Raw genomic sequence first — 18,442 nt, forward strand, 5'->3', positions numbered from 1 at the left:
TGAATGTTAAAACCCATTTATTCAGGCTTTTGTGCAGGGTGCACAGTCCAGCAATTACGTATACACAGTATGCACATCCTGACAGCATACAAAAAGGCAAGGAGCAACGGGGTGCTTACACTGGGAATGTATATACAGACATATTAAACTGGGATTTTTACATTAGAAAATTATCTGACACTGTTCAGGTATCATCAAGGGTATAAGAAATTGTGTAGAAAACCAATAAAACTTGGAAAGTATCTACTGTCATTTCACTTTACCCAGGCTGGATATAAGTCAGGCTTCCCACACTACATCACTTGTGGACAAAGCCTATAGGATGCCCCAAGCACTCTGGAGGGTCACATTACTCTAGCACATCCCATTACAAGTTAATCTTTAACACATTAGTCTTATTTCCTGTTTTCCTGGAAATAACAACAGCTTAAATATTCAAATAGCTAATTTTCTCCTGGGAAAAGACAACAAAGGAAAGATTTAGAGACCACGAGAGAATCAAACACTAATGAAATGTTGTAACAGCATTTCCTGGTCCTTCCAAATACTCTTCACAGACCAGGCACCTAAGTTAAAGCACTGTACACTGTCCAGATTTACAGAAGTGCAATAGCAGGCCTTGGCAGACCCCGGGTCCTCTGCAGATCTTTACCTTGCTCCTATCCTAAGGGTTGCAAGAGATCGTACTTTTGTAACCTGCACAGAAAGACACAGAGAGATCAAACAGATTTAGCAAAAGGATACTAAACAATAGACAGAAATATACAGCAACATCATATGAGCCATACTTCACTTCCTGCAGCTATTCCATATATAACTTCTGACTGAAGCTTTTTCCTAAGGTGTCAGCAGAACAAGGGAGCATCAGAAACACACGATTCTTATGGCCAAGGCACCCAGGGCACCCAGAACCCAACTTCACAGGCTTTCAGCTTGAAGAGCAGGTCCAACTCTCTATGTACTCTTCTATGCCAAATTTTTGCACATGGCAGTTCAGTTTTGCTATCAAATTTTAGCATTACAAAGAACCTAACTGAAAATCCACCCAGGGGGTAGTTTTAAAGGACCAATCCACTCTTGCAGGTAACACAAACCCCATGTGAGTGCAACACAGATTCTGTTAAAACTGCTCCCAAAGATGGCTGAAATAAATGCCTTGTGCACATATACACCAAATATAGGACATATTTGTAGAACATTCAATCACAGCCAGTATTTCAGACATATTTTTGTTTTAGCACAGCACATGTGCTGTTTGCTGCGTAAGCTCTGGCATTTACTTTACTCCATTTGCTCCTTTGCATGCGCCTTTTGGAAAAAAAGGTAAGGACAGCATAAAGAATCTCTCTCAAATTTATTTCTCTCCTAAAGTTTAAAGTTTTCTGCTGGAAATCTTCACAATGAGTCAAAACTTACTTGAGTGGAGACACATTTCAAAAATTTGTATTTTCCATGTAGAGAAAAACATTGATGAAGTGGCTTGAAAGTTGTTTTCCTTTCAGAGAATGATTTCCTTAAATGTATTATGACTAGGCAAAGAATAACCAGTATTTTATATTCAACCTTTCTATGTGAACCTTCCTTTGTTGCAAACATCTCATTCTGGTTGTTTTAGAGCAAGAAACACTTCAGCTGTAAGTAGCAATATATCATAATACTCTTCAAAATTAATCAGGAAAAACAGTAAATAACCAAATTTTCTTTGATATTAGTAAGAATGGAGAATAAGCATCTATTCAAAACAAAGAAGCCTTAAATAGGATTTTTTTTTCATTTATGAGTGCAGGTACAGTATATAACCTGTAGGAACATCAAAATTCTATACCACAGACTGTTTCCCTCACAGATCATTTTCTGGCACAGAAAGTCAGCAAGAACTTCCAGGGCTTGACCATAAGCAAATAAGGCATGTGGTTAAGACTGGTGCTTTAAAAGTCTGACAGCAATGCCTGGACATGGGTGGGGAGAAGAAACAGGTTTCTGTCAGTGAGTGAAACCATAGGCTGGGAAGGCACCACTGAAACCAGTGAGATGTTTGCTGGTACCAAGAGATCCCCAGGAACAGCTGGCCTTCACAGGTGGCTAAAATCAAACATGCAGATAAGTAGATTGATTTGAGATCAGGAACAGAACTGAATCATATTCACTCTGTCTGATGTGATATTTTTAAAATTGTATTTTAAACACAGTTTTAAAAAGTCTAATTTTTAAAGCTATTCAAGACTGAAGTTCCTATAAGCAGCAACTGCTACATTTCACTTTTATACAACCATTACAAGGCCTGATGCCACATGCTGTATTAGAAATCTCCAGTTTAACCATGCTATCTATATATTTTTAAATATATATATGTGCATGTACATATATAAATTATCAAGCTCAGTAAACACAAAACAAATCATGATACCTCTCCCTCAGAAAATAGTTTCTTCCATTAAGCTCCAGATTGCAAAGATAATTTCAGTGTCATAGGCAAAAGATAATTTTACCAAATTGCTGGAGAGGAAAAAAAAGCATTTTTACTCTAAAATTGGTGGAATAAAACAAGATACAACAGAAGCAATTAAGTGAAATATGACTCAAGAAAGATTCAATATTTTCTTCTCCAGTGCTCTCAAAATAATCCAGCAAGTGCAACTAAATAAAAAACCATATGAGTTCTACCAAAGTACTTTTCTATCATGAATTTAGTTTGAGAAGTCTACCTTGTCATACCTAGCTGTCTGCCTCTATTTTACACCTTAGGTCTAATTAGTTAGCTCAGTGCACCCTATTTTTTTGCTAGGACTGCAAGCTTAAACTTACCCTCACAATGTTTTTGAATTCATAATTATGCAACATCTTCCATACCTATCTTAATTTGCATTCTCATATTGAAACAAAGTTATTTAATTGCATTGAAACTGTCAGTGATGCAAACTGAAATCTGTTCTTCAGATGAAATAAAAGACGTGACACGTTAGCAAGAAGAAAAAGAAAACAACATAACAAAGACAAGCCCAAACCAAAACCAAAGCCAAGCAGTAAAGCAGCAAAGAGAAGCAAGATGCAAGAACCAGTTCAAAGAAGACAGGGAGAAGCACATATGAAAGGATCATCCCAAAGCATACAGAAGCCACTGTTAGAAAGAAGTAGAATTCCAGAATTTCTTTTTTCATGGCCCTCTATTACAAGGAATAGAGACAAGTATTTTCCCCCCACACCTGCCACTGTTTTTTACAGAGAGGTGTCCTGGGGTGACTTTATGATGCTCGTATCCCCACTTGTCTGTTTGGCCCAGAAATAAGTTGTGCACCTTTAAGGCTGTTCTGAGAGTGAAGCGGGGGGAGAGAAGTGTGCAGTTTGTTTGCAGAAGCTGCACTCACTCCACATTCCTGATCCTGGACTGGGTTGTCTGCAGACAGATGGACAGACAGCAGGACAGATCTCTCCTTTTGCTTTTTAGTTAGTTTTAGCTAGTGAGCTACAGCCCACAAAGGGGACATTCTGAGTTTGTCATCTCTTTGGAGTGGCAAGAGGTTTTATTGTTTAATACTGTTCTTTTTTATTTTTGTGCTGGCGAGTGCTTTGCCTGTTATATAAACAGTTTTTTCCACTTTTCTTCAAGGAAATATTCCCCCAAACCAGCTGGGGGAGGGGCGACTATTTGCTTTCTAGAGGAACCCCTTGGGGGTTTTCTCCCAAATTTACCCTAAATCAGGACAACAGGGCAGGCTGAAGAACCATGGGATCTCTCACTCCTGCTCTCAGGTATCTGTGCCTATACTATAGAGGAGTTCAGCTTTTACAAGAGTGACCTGCAGAGAAGCAGAGAAGGTTCAAGCCAGACAGGAATATAACAATAAATAAGCCTTATTTAGGACTCCACAGGAAAAGCCAACTATTTCATGGCTGCTTCTTTTTTCTTTTTTTATTTTTACATCCAGGACACCTGTTGTGCAGAAAAGCAAAGCTGCAGCACCAGGAAGTTGTACCTGACAGCTCTGCTGTTTGAGCAGGAATAACCATCCTGCTCCAATGCCTTCTCCTGCCTAGTCCAGACAGCCAGATGAGCTACATAGCGAAAGCACAGAATTTCTCTCTCTCCTACATAATCCCTTGTGCATGTGAGCAGAGCTAGGCTCAAAGCTGAACCTCATGGGTATAAGCACCATGATTCAGATTCTACATTAACATATTTGTTTTCTGACATTTTCTCCAGAAAGCTACCAGCAATTATTAACTAGTCAATACAATTATTTATGCTATAAGGTAGCATATGCCATGCATGTCTGGTAAGTGAACATGCATGCAAAATTAATCCAAAGACTATTTTGAGAAGCAGCAGTAATAGTTCTAAATTTGAAGATGATGAGTTCACTGGCTTTGCTGAAAACAACACTAAGATCCCAAATGCAAAAGGAGAAAGAGCTGCATTTCCAAATGGTATGGAAAAGTACAACTGGCACTGAGAAGTGAGACAGATGCCCAAAACACTGTTGACAAGAGAAGAGATCCAAGAATTCAAAAGGTGAATTAAACTTAAGAAACACTATCAAGGACATGAAACAAAACAGTGGAGTGCTGATTAATGGTGTGAAGATTTCTTAAATTTTTTAGAGTTTTTTCTGATGTCTGAACAAGGTTATCTGAATCTCAAACTGAACCTGCTCACTTGGATGTAAATGAATTTGTTCCCAGCAAGAAAGGCAGTCGTGATCAGGATCCACTCATCTGTGTATTCTGGATGTTATTTCTCAACTTTGCTGAAGACTGAAATGCACTTGGCAGAAAAGTTTTGCACCTCAGTCTCAATGCAAATGAATCTCTTTCTGGCAACACAACTGCAATTACCATATTCACAGAGATTATTAATTAATCAGAAGCGCTATTTGAATAAAAGTGTGGCTCATTGATATATTCTAAGAAAGCATTTGACACAGTAGTCAACCATTCACCATAAGCTTAGTTTAGCAGAACGTTACTGAAGCCACAGATGAAGAAGTTAAATACTGTATCAAGTTTAAAGAAGAAAAGGAGGGTGAATAAGAGGCGTGAAAGCTGAGGCTGTAGGGAGCTATGGATACAAGATCCCACTGAGCTGAGCGCAGGCAGCCGCAGGGCTGTGGAGCGATTACTGTTTCACAGGGGCACACATGGGTTTCGTGTTGCTGCACCAAGCAGTGGAGCAGCAGAACCCTGCATGTGCACGGCTCCTGGCCCTGCAGAAACGTGCTGGGGCAAAATTACCACACTGCAGAGGAAGTTATAACTGTAACACAGAGGCCAGGCTGGGAGCATGTGGCCTTAAGAACTCCAAGACCTTTTAGTGCTGGGCAGGAGGCTTTCTGAAAGTCTTCAAATAATGGCAACTCCTCCTCTGTAAATAAGGTACCTTAGAAGCAAACCAAGAAACAAAAAAAAAAAAAAACCACAAACAAACAAAAAAAACCACACAAAAGAAAAACAAATAAGCACAAAAAGCAGTGCAATTGTCCTACCTCTGAGCTTGATCTCTTTTCACCTGATCCACTTATCCAGAGCACAGGAAACATTAACTCTTATGCACTCGTGCATTAGGAACATTTGCACCAAGCAGGCCGCCTCCTTTGATGTGCACTTCCATCTCCCCTCGTTTCTTCTGCTGCCTAAAGCCTACTGCTGTGAACAGAAACACTCTTGACATATTATTTACAAAAGCCAATATAGACACCTCATGGAATACCAGCAATTCAAAATGCTCTGTTTCCTCCTGCTAACTTTGTCTTCCCCTAAACTGTGAGCTATGTGGGCATAATCTGTCCCTTCCTGAGGCACTGCTGCAAGTATTGTGATCCCTTTTGAAGAAATTTTGATAGCTTGGTGAGAAAGTCTTTTGGGCCTGGTGAGTCCACTTCATTCACACTGAGCAAAACATACACATTTGATAAGGCAGCAATCTCTTGGGTGGAAGGAAAAAAAAAAAAAAAAAAAAGCCAAGCAAAGCAAAGCTTCTTTAATAGCACTCCAAAGTGGCAGTTCATCAAGTTCATCAACTCAGACAGTAAAGCGAACACAAGTGACAAACTCCATGAATCAAAACAAAATTAGGCAACTGGCCTATACCTATGGATCAAGACTCAGCTCAGTGAAATGAAAAGTACAACTTAGTCCAGAAATTGACTGCTAAATTTGCTAAGCAGATTATTGGTCACACACCTGCCATAGAACTATACTGAAAAGGAGTCCTCCACACAAGTAAATAAATGAGCCAGTAAGGGCATCTAGTGCACATTTGCACTGGGGGTTCTCTCCCCTCACTGAGCCCTCTACCATCACACCAGCCCTTCAGCTTTAAGTTGCCCCTTGCTGCTGACTGGGCCCCCAAAGTGGGAGAAGGAGTAGCCAGGCAGAACTCCCCTGCCTGCAGACCAATTTGCAGGGAGGAAAGGCACTGGACTGTGCTGCTTGGGAATGGAGCAGTGGGACACAGTGCTGGGCAGGTGCCCATGGCCACCAGCCAGAAGCACCTCCTCAGCCAGCCAGGCAGCAGAGCATTCCCACTGGGAAGCAGGTACCCTCCACCTACAAGCACAAACAGCAGAACATGCCCCAAGGGGGTCAAAGAAATAACCACAGTTTGTATGCTGACACATTGACATGTAATACATTTTCCAGGCAAATCTTATCTCCCAGCCAAGAAAAACTGAATTATGTGTATGAGACAACTTCTATTAATAAGTGAACTTTACTCTTTTGTAAGGAAGCTTTCAATTTCATGTTGCTACTTTTACTCTAAGTATATTTACAAACACCAGGATCAAATACCTCAGCCCACTTAAATACATCATCGTTGTTAAAAACCCTGACATCTTGGGCAGAACAACTTTTTAGATTATTCATAAGTAAACAGACGTGGAAAATGCTTGCATAAAAGTTCCTCTTCAAAAGCAAAACGTTTTAATTAATTATTTAAATCTCCAGATTTTCTTTTAAAATTTAGAGAAAATATTTGTGGTACTTTTTATTCAGAAGTTTGAAATACCTCATTTAGAACAAAATTCCTTTTTCCTCAGAGGTGCTCAAAGTAGGTAAATTGAAAAACCCTAAGGAACATGTTTTAAGAAAAACGCAAAAGCACTATAATGCTTTCCAAACTGGTACAAGTGACAGAAGATGTAGGTTTGGATTTGTAGAACAGACTACTTCAAGAAGACAGAACATCTTCTTGCACAATGAGGCATTCTGTTTGATTGTAATAGTCTGTAAATAGTGGCTCTATTTTGCATCTTTTTCTCTCCAGCTCAAGAGCATATTTTTGAAAAAATAATCTCTCAAAACACTTGCCTCCCCTTTCAACCACACTGCTGGGAAGCCACATACCTTTGCAGAAGCTCTCTAACCTCTCTACAAGTGAGAAACCTCAGAGCTAAGGCTTCAGCAGCAGGGGCTCCAACAAGAGAGAAGTATCAAACTAGAAATATGCATGTTTACAAGCACCAAGTTTTAATTCCTCATGGCAATTCTGCCCTATGGAGCAATAGATAGGGTCATGTGCTTGCACTGAGTGCAAGGCCAAACAAATTCAAGAGAGAATGGAATGGCACCTGAGAGGTCTAACTCATGTGAGAACATTTTAGCAGATTATTTGTACACCTATTTACATGGGACTGTTCCTGTCTTTATCAAGTGTATTAGAGAAATGAAAAAGCCCATTAACTTGCCATTGTTTAAAGCACATGGCCATGCATGTGTTTGACAGCACTGTATACTATAAGGCACAGTATCAAAAGAAAAAAAAAAAAAACAACAAAAAACAAAGAGACCAAGGTTTAACAATAATTAAGATATTGACCCATTAAACTAAACTTCACTTAACCTGGGACTAAGCAATATGGAGGCAGTGATTGAAAGTTCTTACATTACCCACAGAGCTCTTCTATGGCCAAATTACCCTCTGTTCTCAAGAGAGCAAATTTGCTGTGATGATTCACATCCTACATCCTGTTTTGAATCAACAAACACCAATGCTTCCTCCTAACTTATAATATACCATTCTCTAGGGGTACAATTTGATTTTTTAAAATTTCATTCTGACCAGAGTGTGAAACAAAAAGATCAAAATTTCTACACTGCTCTGGAAAGAGAAGCTATTGAACTGTGCTCAGTAAAGTGGTCAGAAAAAAAAGGGCATTAAATAACAACAGTGGACCTCAGAGAAATTAACTGTATCTCTTTATTGTTAACCAATGAATGTTATCCAAAATAGTAGATGTAATTGTAGCTTAATTGTACAACACAAAACATGATGCTAAAGGAAAAAGCATGTGGTAAATTACTTCACTGAGTAATCATTAGATGTATTCTTAGTACTTCTGCACCAGTAAGTGTTCCCAACTGCTGGTGACAGCAGCTATTACCACTTTGTTCATTGTGAAAACCTGTATAACAAATGGTTGTTCCTGGTTGTTTGAATTAAAAAAAAAAAAAAAATCACACAGCTTTATAAATGGATCGAATCCGTTCAGTCTTACTCTACATGTTGTAGATTTATGAACAACAATCTTTACTGGTGTTTTCTCCAAACACTGAAACTGATGGATCAGTGTTAGTGCACACTTTCCAGGGAAAAATGAAAACTCACTGGAAGCACAGTATTTCACCTGCCATGCCAAACTGTTCAAATACTTGAGAAATTTGCTTAAGCTTCGGTGTATGAAGCCTGTGAAACAAAAACTGTTCTTACAATGCACTGCAAGTTGAAACACCAACTTCCACCAAGCAGCATTTTAAAGCATGTGCACAGCATCTGCACATCAGTCTTCAAGGTCAAGCAGATATGTTTAGCCCCACAAACCAAAAATATATTAATGCATCTTTATTTAATTTTCATGATGTCACCCCACATAGCCAAACTTTTACTCCGCAAAATAAAAAAACAAACTTAGTCGGACTGTTCATGAGAAATTTAGACCTATTGTGCATGAAAAAAATGTTTAATAAAATGGCAAATTTTAATAGATGAGTGTAAATTTATGAGTGCATAATATCAAACAGAAAAAAAGCTGAACCATCCTCAGAGAAACCGAGGTTCTTCCACTGTCAATATTTACTAGGGTACTCTAACAAAGGGAATAACTGAAGTCCACATTAACTGTAAAGTTATTACTAAAGTTCAATTTCTAAGCAAATTTCTTAAAAGAGCAGGTTTCCTTTTCAAGAGGGAAAGGACTTAATAATCTCACATCAGATATGACAATTACAATACTAGCTTCACTGAAAACTGAAGCTACAAACACTTTTACTCCAATTCTGGGAAATTTCATTTTGTATTTGAAACCCAAACTGACTGACACACACATTCTACACCCCTCCCAGAATATAGTATACCAGTGACAGGTTACAGCTTTAAAATACACCAGATACTTTTACAATTTAAACTCAACAGAAGGCAGTTAGACAGTACTTAACATTATAAATCCATAATAAAGTAAAATAAAATTATAGGAGTAAGGTCTCCTAGCAATCTTTGATGTTACTGTGTAGTGACAGTAAATTTAAACAGTTATTTTCATGGTGTTTGAAGGACCAGTCATCATGTACATAGTAGTGAGGTAGGATACTGTCCCCTTCCTGGGACTGATGTTTTCATATGCTCCCTTGCCAGAAAGGTCCAGGTCTCCCTACTGCAAATAAAATAATTACAAGCAAATAGCACATTAAGCTTTGTTTATTTTTTTCCCTCTTTGATCCATTGGAACATTTTGCACATCTAAAAGAATCATCTAGGAAAAGCAATACTTACTCAAGCCTATCAGCAGCCATGTGCTGCCCACAGGTAGTGTTCCATTTAAAAACATTTCCTGGAACTACCACCTGCCATCCAGACCTTTGTGAACAGGTAGGCAAAGAAAACCATCAATGATGACAGGACATGAAACACCAAAGAATTTCACTTGGGGAAAAAAAAAAAACCAAACACAAAATCCCCCAAAACAAAACAAGAAAAAAACAACCAAAACTGAAAGTGTTAAACTCTTAATGGAGTAGCTACATTGAAAACCAATTTCAAACTTCATACTGAAATAGGACCTATCCAGTTTAGGTACAGTTCCATTCTTCTCTCTGTTTCTTAATGTTTAAGCAATATATACACTTGTCAGTCATTAAATACTTCACATCTGTTTCCAAAGGCGGGGGGCGGGGGGGAACCCAAACAAACAATGAAACTGAAAACACAATGGGGAAAAACCTGCTCTTAACCTCCACACCCTCCCCCACCCAAAACCTAGGGTTAACAGACTGCCTTACTGTTGAATAGCTTCCCCTAAATTTGTCTTCTAGTCACTGTAGTCAACCTGGTATTAAGTGCTTTGGCAAAGTGGGGTGCAATCCATCAAATCTGCAAAGGCCTGCTTTTTTTCTCTGTTGGTGGTTCAGCTTTACGAGGAACATATATGCAAAATACCAGCTCTCACATTGCTTCAAACTCATCAATACGCTGCTTTGTATTGCCTTGTCGGATTTGCCGGAGAGTCTTGTACTTATCGCGGCCTGCTTTTACATTCTCAGCATGAAGGACATCATTTTGTGTTTTCTTGGTTTCATCTCTGGCTTGAGCCAACTCTGAACTTAAAGCCTGTTGAATAAAATATTTGAATTTAAGTGCTTTGACTAATCCTTTAACAGTTCTGGAGTTTCTGATAATAACTATTCTGCAATCTGGATAAGAATTTCTTGAATGCCAACCTATGGAATGCTTGTTGTGCTCCTCAGTAACTCAAGTTGTGAGGTCTATTAGAAGGAATGTAGAAGGAAAGATAAGGAGAGCATAGGATTCTTTCCTTACATGAGTGTAAACATCAAACTGTATTTTAAAAAAGCCTCATACACCATAAAATCCAAGAAGAAAGGAACCAGCAGGATAAAGCAGGAAAATCACCTTATTTTTAAATTTTTCTGTAACTAAAGACTTATCTCCCTCATCTGGTCAGTGACTGACCAAGCAAGAATACTACACATGCATACTACTAAGACAGTGCTGCCAGACAAAGTAGCAGCTTTCCTTTTCTTCTGTTTTCTTCCCATATAAACATCTTGTAACCAGGAAAAGGGCTACCAGTACTATAGATGATTATGCTTCGAGGGATAAGATTTAGCCTGGGAGGAATTGCTCAGTTTTAGGGAAATAAATAATCCAAAATGGGTGTAATTTGAGTTTTCGCATTTACAACAGCTATGAGTGACTACAAACAAACATAAATACTACCAAGCAAGCATCTGTTCATACCACTTAATTAGTTTTGGTATTGAAAAATGAAAGCAGTATGTTTTAACATGCAGAGTTCTGGAAATTATATAATTATTAGAAACATTTACTGGCTAATGCAACAGCATAGTTACACTTTAAAGCTATAAAGCATGATTTTGCTATATACTCCATTTCTAGAACACTGTGAATGATATTGGTTGGTAAACTGGTAATAAACCTATCAAATGATAAAGAAGCTGTTTCCTTGGCAGACCATAACATCAGTGAAATTTCTCACAAAAGAAGGATGAAACCCCAAAGCCTGAATTGTGCTGATACAACTATGAATCTTCATTACCTGGAGCTGTTTCTTAACACGTTCATTTTTCTGTGTTTCTGTTACCCGTTCTTCCTCACTCCTGTGATTCATGACACCATCAGAAGACAGTTCTGCACTGGCTTCAGCATTGTTCTCATCATGTTCATCGTGTTCATTCTCTGTTGGAGGAATAACTGGTGGGGGGGGAGGTGGTGGAGGAGCAGACATCACAGATTTCAGTTCTTCTTTGGTCTTTTCCAAGTCCTCTTGGGCTGCAAAAGCCTAAATACAGTAAACAGTACTTAGTGTCTTTTTAAATGATTTATCAAGAGTTAGGAAAATAAAAATTTGAGATGTTCTCAGACACATGAAACTGTTCTTTATGACTGACATGACAAGCTTACACACTGAAAACTGTTTCAAATAGAGACACAGTAAAAACCAGACATGACTCAAAATAAGCTGTACTAGGGGGTCCAGCTATTTCCAGCAGTAGACAAGAGAAGAGCGAAGGAATAGAGCAATCATACCAATTACTTTCCAACTTTCCTAGCCTCCTGAAATTTAAGACTCAGGAATTTCCTAGATCAAAGGTGATGACTTCAAATTTCATACTTAACCAGAACTTATGAAAATTTGTTCAAACCCTCTTGGAACTCATGCACAGCAACTACTCACATTCCATAGCTGATTACAGATTTTATGAAGAGATACTATTTTGCTTTAAAATTTTGCCCAGCTGCATTTCACGTGCCTTTGTTAACTGTTCTGGTTCAGCTTTCCATCAAACCTCATGATTTTACACATCTCCTGAGGTGTTTTCCTTTCTAACACAAAGCTCCAATCTATTTCACCATCACACAAAAGGAAGCAATTTCTAATCTTTGACCATACCTTTGTGATAAGTCTGCCCCCCCTTCTTGACTATGTAATATCAAGAAATGAGTTAAACAGAAGCATGGGCTGGCTTCAGTAGACTGGAGGACAAAAACCTTTAAGAAAGACTTTTCTGAAGCCTAATAGAAAGGGAGAGATTTGACCCCATGGACTTCTAGTGAGATTTCCGCATTTATTTCCCTTAGCTCTTTTGAAGTTCTGACTTCACACAGCATGGGCTCATTACTTTGTGCTGCCATTCTGAAGCTTCCTCTTCTTTCTTTTTCTTGGCCTCCTCTAGAAGTGCAATCTTGGCTGTGAATTCAGCAATTTCTGCTGCCTGAAACAAACAAAAGAACAAGGAAGAAGTTTTAATTTGGTATCAGTCTGGCTTTGCAGTAGAAGAAAGCAGAGTCTTTGCTATGATCCAGCTTGAAAAGTTAGTTATCATCAACCACTTCTCTGTGAAAAATAGAAATTTTAAGTGCACATGACAGAGGGAATGAATTGGAGTACTCTTGCCTAACGGAGATACGTCCAGGAAAAAAAATATTTCTCTTCTGCACTTCCAAAGCTTGCTGGGAAACAGCAAGCTGTCATTACAAACCAGCATTTCAGGCTGTTTCAGTCTAATACAACTTTAATGGTCCCACCATTAAGATTATGATTCTGGATCATAATCTCAGTACTATTTAACTAAATCTTGCCATCAGAATTATGTGCCAAGTTTACAGAAGATCAAGAGCTCATTTATAGTTGAGAAATAATTTCTTCTATTTTCACGCCTTTCTTGATTATTATGCACAAATCTTGAATTACAAGTAGTCTAACACAATGTGAGAAGACACTGCAAATACTGGCAACAGGAGAGGAAAAGCAACAAAAATAACACAACAAATCCCAGTGTCACCAACTCTCCACCATCACCATCAAGCTTCAGAACAAACCTGCCTCAAAGAACAAGCTTCCCAAAGGGCTGCAGAAGGAAGCTACTCTGGTTCTCAACTGGATAAGCCTAAGACTATTAGAAAGAGAATGTAATAAGTGTTGTCACTCTGAAATGTGGTTGGTCATCTTTTCATCTCCTACAGATCCAGAGTTTTATTTTTGCCTTGCAACGTAGTGGCAAGTCTACCGCAGTTTTCTAAAACAGTTCCCACAACACTCTGTAACGGTATCCCAAGTACTTTTGTGTTTCAAAGTACTTCCTCATTTGACATAATCAAGGGTAAAGGCAAAATTTTCAACTGTCTTTTCCAATCTTAATCCTATTTTGAAGAAAATAATAAAGTTTCTTACTAGCTGCTCCTGGTTCTTCATTTGATCAGCTGCCTGCTTGGCTAGAGCAGCTTTGGCTACTTCAGCTGCTCGACGCTCTTTTTCCAGGCGTTCTGCTTCCTCTTTTGCACGCTTCCGTTCTTGATCCAGTTCTAGAGCCTTTCGGGTCTGCTCCTCTAGCTCTGCCAAGAGGAAGGTTTGCAGACAAGGTATCACCACCTAGCTCTTCCTCCAATGTATCACAGATACCAGCTGTAATATGCCCAAAATAAAGTAACCCAGAACACTAACCAAGATTTACAAGACCATCTCAAGCTAAGAAAAGCTGTTGAGCACGTTACCCAGAGCTCCGTTCCATGTCTGGTTTCTCTCCCACTTTAAGATATTCTTTGGATGTACTTCATCTCACCTGACATTTCTGACATCCTAGTGTTTCAGAAAAGTGTCACTCCACTGATAAAAGTAAAAACTCAAATACAGATATATATACATGCATGTGCTCCTACTGTGAGGATACTTCATGTACATTTAATCACTCTCAAAGAAAGCAAAAAAACTCTTCATATTGAAATGCCTGACAGATTCCTTAATTGCAGGTGAAAATTTAAGCACATGCCTCCAGCAAAATGACTTAAGACCCACTGGAAGGGTCAGAAAAATTCTTTGTATATCAGAGGAGGAAAATTTTAAATCAAGGGAGAGATAATAGCTGTCCAGCTGCGTGCATAGCAAAATATTGAAATCTAAAGGATGGAACCCTTAAGTGAAATAGGAATAAGTAATAATCTAGAAGTACTGCAAGGTTACATTTACACAGACAAAATTATACTGCTCCCCAATGAGAAAAACTAGGTGACTATGAAAAAAAGTCTTTCTAAAGTTCTTTGCTGGTTCTAATGATAAGATTTCTGCTATGATCTTGGCTAGGCAGAGCTTTCATAGACTCCTCCAATAGAAAAGCTAAAGAACTATTCTTTTTTTCCAACAATCCATTTGCCTTCACCATAAGCTTTAATACCATAAAAGCACCTCCCCAGATATGCTGACACATGCTTCATCTTTGTACTTCTAGTGTTACGTAGTAACGTGACCATTATTCTTCAGTTGGTTTCCCAGGCCTACTACTACAGTTATAAAATTAAATTCACAGCATCACAAGTATGTGGGGTTCTACAAATCCAGTACCTAGAAATTTAATAAAACAAAACTATTTCAAAACACTACTCAAACAAATCTTCCTATGAAGATGGAGAACACAAAACTAACACAGACCATTTATATAAAGACTTTGCCATGTGTGCATAGAAGGCTAAAAAGACCAGCAACACATGAACATTTTGTATTGCATCAGAAATTAGGCTATATTGCTCACAAAGTTATGAGAAAATGCGTATTGTCAAACCTCCAGAATTACTCTGACACTGTCCTGTCCTGGGCAAAATAGCTCTCCCTAAACAATTCCACAGCACAATTAGAGTGTTACTTGTCTGGATGTGTCCAAGCTGTTCTGCATTGAAAGACTGAAAAATACAGGTGTAGAGCTGGAGAGCAGTGCCAGGCATATGCAATTTATTTGCATAGAGTTAATAAGAGATTCTCTCTATAATGCTTGAAACCAAGGGTTAGGAAAAGAAAGGAGCGACAAAACTTTTATGAATGTGAACCACACCTGAAGCAGGGAAAAAAAAAAAAAAAGAACATTGAGAAGAGGGACTGGAAATCATGGAGGTAGGGACTCTACAGGGTGAATAAACACAAAGAACTGTGATTGGTGAAACAACATGTTTTGTCACTCATGTCTGACAATTTCTCAAATCTTACAAGGGAATAGGAAAGGAGGAGGAACAAGGAATTTCCAGATGAAAAGCTAAATTCAACAAAATCCTAGAGAAAGTACTTTGAATCTTCACCTCTAATTTCCCTGCTCCCTTCAACTCCAGGTGTTCAGCACTTTGAGCATTTCATAATTCTGAGTTGAAGTGTGTATGCATTAATTTTCTTTTTACTAAATCAAAACTTTTGCTTCATTAGAAATTAGTTTTATATTAAAAAGATGCAGACAAAAGAACTCACACAGTCATTTAAACACTGAAAAAGAATATCTCTCATATCAAATAGCACACCACTAAATTCTTGCCACTCTTAGTAAAATAAACTTAGCCCCCCCCACCCCCCACCAAAGTACCAAAACACACTTTTGACATAGAAAAAGAATTGTGGAATTGAAGGACCCAGCTAAACTAAACACTGTCACTAGATTTAAGAAATCTATGACCTCACCTTTCTGAGCTTTCATTGTTTGCTCCTCAATTTGTCTTAAGCGCTCCATTAATTCCTCCTTTTCACGCTCTATTCTTTCCTTTTCCTTTTCTGCTATCTCCCTTTTTTTCTTCTCATTTTCTAATTGTGCTCTGAAAAAAAATAGTGAAAAGGTTTTTTTTTTACTCTCCAACATATTAAATGACACTCTTTGGGTGCAGGTAGCCAATTTTTCAGTTTACTCAGCAAGCAGGAAGGACAATTTTAAATACTTCTAATTCTTTTTCTGCTTTAAAATACTGTAGAGAAGAACAATTTATAAAGAGGACTGATAATCAACCTTGGTTATGGTTCAGTCAGGTAAATCTAGAATTATATCTGCATTTTAGGCATTATGTTTCACCTGGGCTAGAAATAGCAACAGTATTTTTTAAATACATTAAAGGTAAGCCAGGACATTCTTCACTGAACTTGCTTAAAGGGTTCACTCAGAGTATAAAACTCCCTATGAATCAAGCAACAGAGAGGTAAGACTTCCACAAAATACATAACAGGAACAAAAGTACAACTACTATTACTGTGCTGGAAGCTTAAAAAAGATACGCTTTTATATTAAGACAGGGGAGCCATGCCAATTCACAAACCAGCTTACACAGTGCAGAAAGAAAAGCAGTTCTCTCTTTTCTAGAATTCTAAGATATACTATATTCTATGACTTCTTAAAAAGGTAGAATTTTTTTTTCTGTTTCATGGAAGTTTTTTAATTACCTTTCCAATTGTTTCTGATGTTTCTCTTCTCTAGCTTGGGCCTTCATCTGTTGCACTTCAATTGTATCAGGTTTCCTCCTTCTCATGTACAATTCATGATTTCCCATACACAGTGCCAAAATTCGCTTGTTAATTCTCAGACGGGGTGCATAAAAAACAAAATCCTACGAAAAAAGTTATTCCAGTATATTCATTAACCTAAAAAAACACCCTTAGACAGGATTCAAAGTATTACTGCATTCTTGCATAGGTTAAATGAAAACTTACAAGTATTTTGATATTTTGAGCAAGTGACCACCATAATCTATAAACCTATAATCTATAAACCTAGTTACTGTAGGAGACTTAAATATAAAATTGCACCTTGAATACGCCAGGAATTAGCTGGTTTATATAAAATATTAATTTCTTTTTTTAATTATACTATTCTCTATTCTGAAGTCATATGACCTAGAAAGTCTCATGAAATAGGCTGTTGGAATAAAAAAAAAAGGCAAAAAGAAAAGGTAGAGAATTTACCATCTTATGCTGTCTTTTCAATGCATCACAGAGTATTAATTGATATAAAACCTCACAACAATTTAGGAGTATCAATGAGAAGGAAAAGAGAGAAAATAAACATACCATATTTCAAAATGAACATTTTCTTTTGATTACTGACTATTCTATCAGTAAAAGTAATAAATGTCACCAATATTTACTCATGCCTTAATGCCAGAGCAAGTCCCTGCAGACTTAAATCTCTTCATATATCAAGTGATGCTATTGTATACACTACTTACAGGGGCCTTTTTGTCAATTGGCTTTATGACAAATTTTTTGTCGTTAAAAGAGATGTTTCTTATTTCGCTCCAAGGAAAACCAATCTTGGGTGTCAGCCTTCAGAGAGAAGAAGTTCTCATTAGAAGCAGCAAGGATGTGCACTCTATATACACATGAATTCAATAGGGCTTTTGTCTGTACCATTCTCACTACTACACTTAGCTGCATTTAGAATATTACATTTACAACATTATGTTTTAATGTGAACATTAACAACAGTTCAAGCATATTTTGGTAGATTTTTCTTTTTACAAATATTCCATCAAATTAATTACATTTTAATAAATTACATGGCATTGTAACAATAGAAATTTTGATTTGTGACTTATTCTACTACTATTACCTAGATGCTAAACATCATGATCATGTACTCATTCCTTATATGGCATTAGTAAGTGTATTTCCACTTGAAAGAGTAACTACTGAAATGTGAGAAATTGCCATTCCAAATGCTGAAATTAAAGTAACTTTCAGCCATGCTGTACTTCTGTTTAGCTCAGATTTGTCATCTTACATTTTCAGAATTCAAGTTAAATTTATCTCCCTTGCATCTTAAGCAAAACACACTAAATTCAGAAATTGTTACAATGTTACGCATCAACTGCATAACAGTAAATATTTTTCTGTCAGCACAGACTTTTTTTTCAATTCATATTATCATAATTATAAATATCAGAAAATATTTAAGTATTTGATTGCTAACATCAGGAGACAGGAAATACCAAAAAATTGCCTCATAGCTCAATCTCATCTGAACATTTTGAATATTTCCTGCTTTCAGGAGTTATATTGCCATCTAATGGCAATTAAGGCTTACAGAATTTTGTTACAGAGTATATACATCTAAAGTTGACTGCTCCCATCTGGAATTTGACCTATCATGTGTAACTTCAAATCACTGTGAACAGTCT

General features: G+C 37.6%; 1 protein-coding gene across 5 annotated transcripts in view; it reads right to left on the bottom strand.

The window, feature by feature from the left end:
- RDX (radixin) overlaps positions 1-18,442 on the bottom strand; it is a 44,340-nt gene continuing 25,898 nt past the window's right edge. For 2 of the 5 annotated variants that reach the window (XM_059491389.1, XM_059491392.1), the window contains 7 exons: positions 17,492-17,588; positions 16,710-16,873; positions 15,963-16,093; positions 13,704-13,864; positions 12,652-12,744; positions 11,568-11,810; positions 8,177-10,597 (listed from right to left, as the gene is read on the bottom strand). In XM_059491389.1, coding sequence (XP_059347372.1) covers positions 10,433-10,597; positions 11,568-11,810; positions 12,652-12,744; positions 13,704-13,864; positions 15,963-16,093; positions 16,710-16,873; positions 17,492-17,588 — 1,054 coding nt within the window. In that variant the 3' untranslated portion in view covers positions 8,177-10,432. Of the gene's footprint in view, positions 697-2,057; positions 2,083-5,480; positions 5,638-8,176; positions 10,598-11,567; positions 11,811-12,651; positions 12,745-13,703; positions 13,865-15,962; positions 16,094-16,709; positions 16,874-17,491; positions 17,589-18,442 lie in introns of those variants that run through there. The other 3 variants (XR_009420309.1, XM_059491376.1, XM_059491383.1) reach the window with 3 other exon arrangements.

This window comes from Ammospiza nelsoni, chromosome 2, assembly GCF_027579445.1.
Source record: "Ammospiza nelsoni isolate bAmmNel1 chromosome 2, bAmmNel1.pri, whole genome shotgun sequence".
In the NCBI taxonomy this organism is placed as follows: Eukaryota; Metazoa; Chordata; class Aves; order Passeriformes; family Passerellidae; genus Ammospiza; species Ammospiza nelsoni.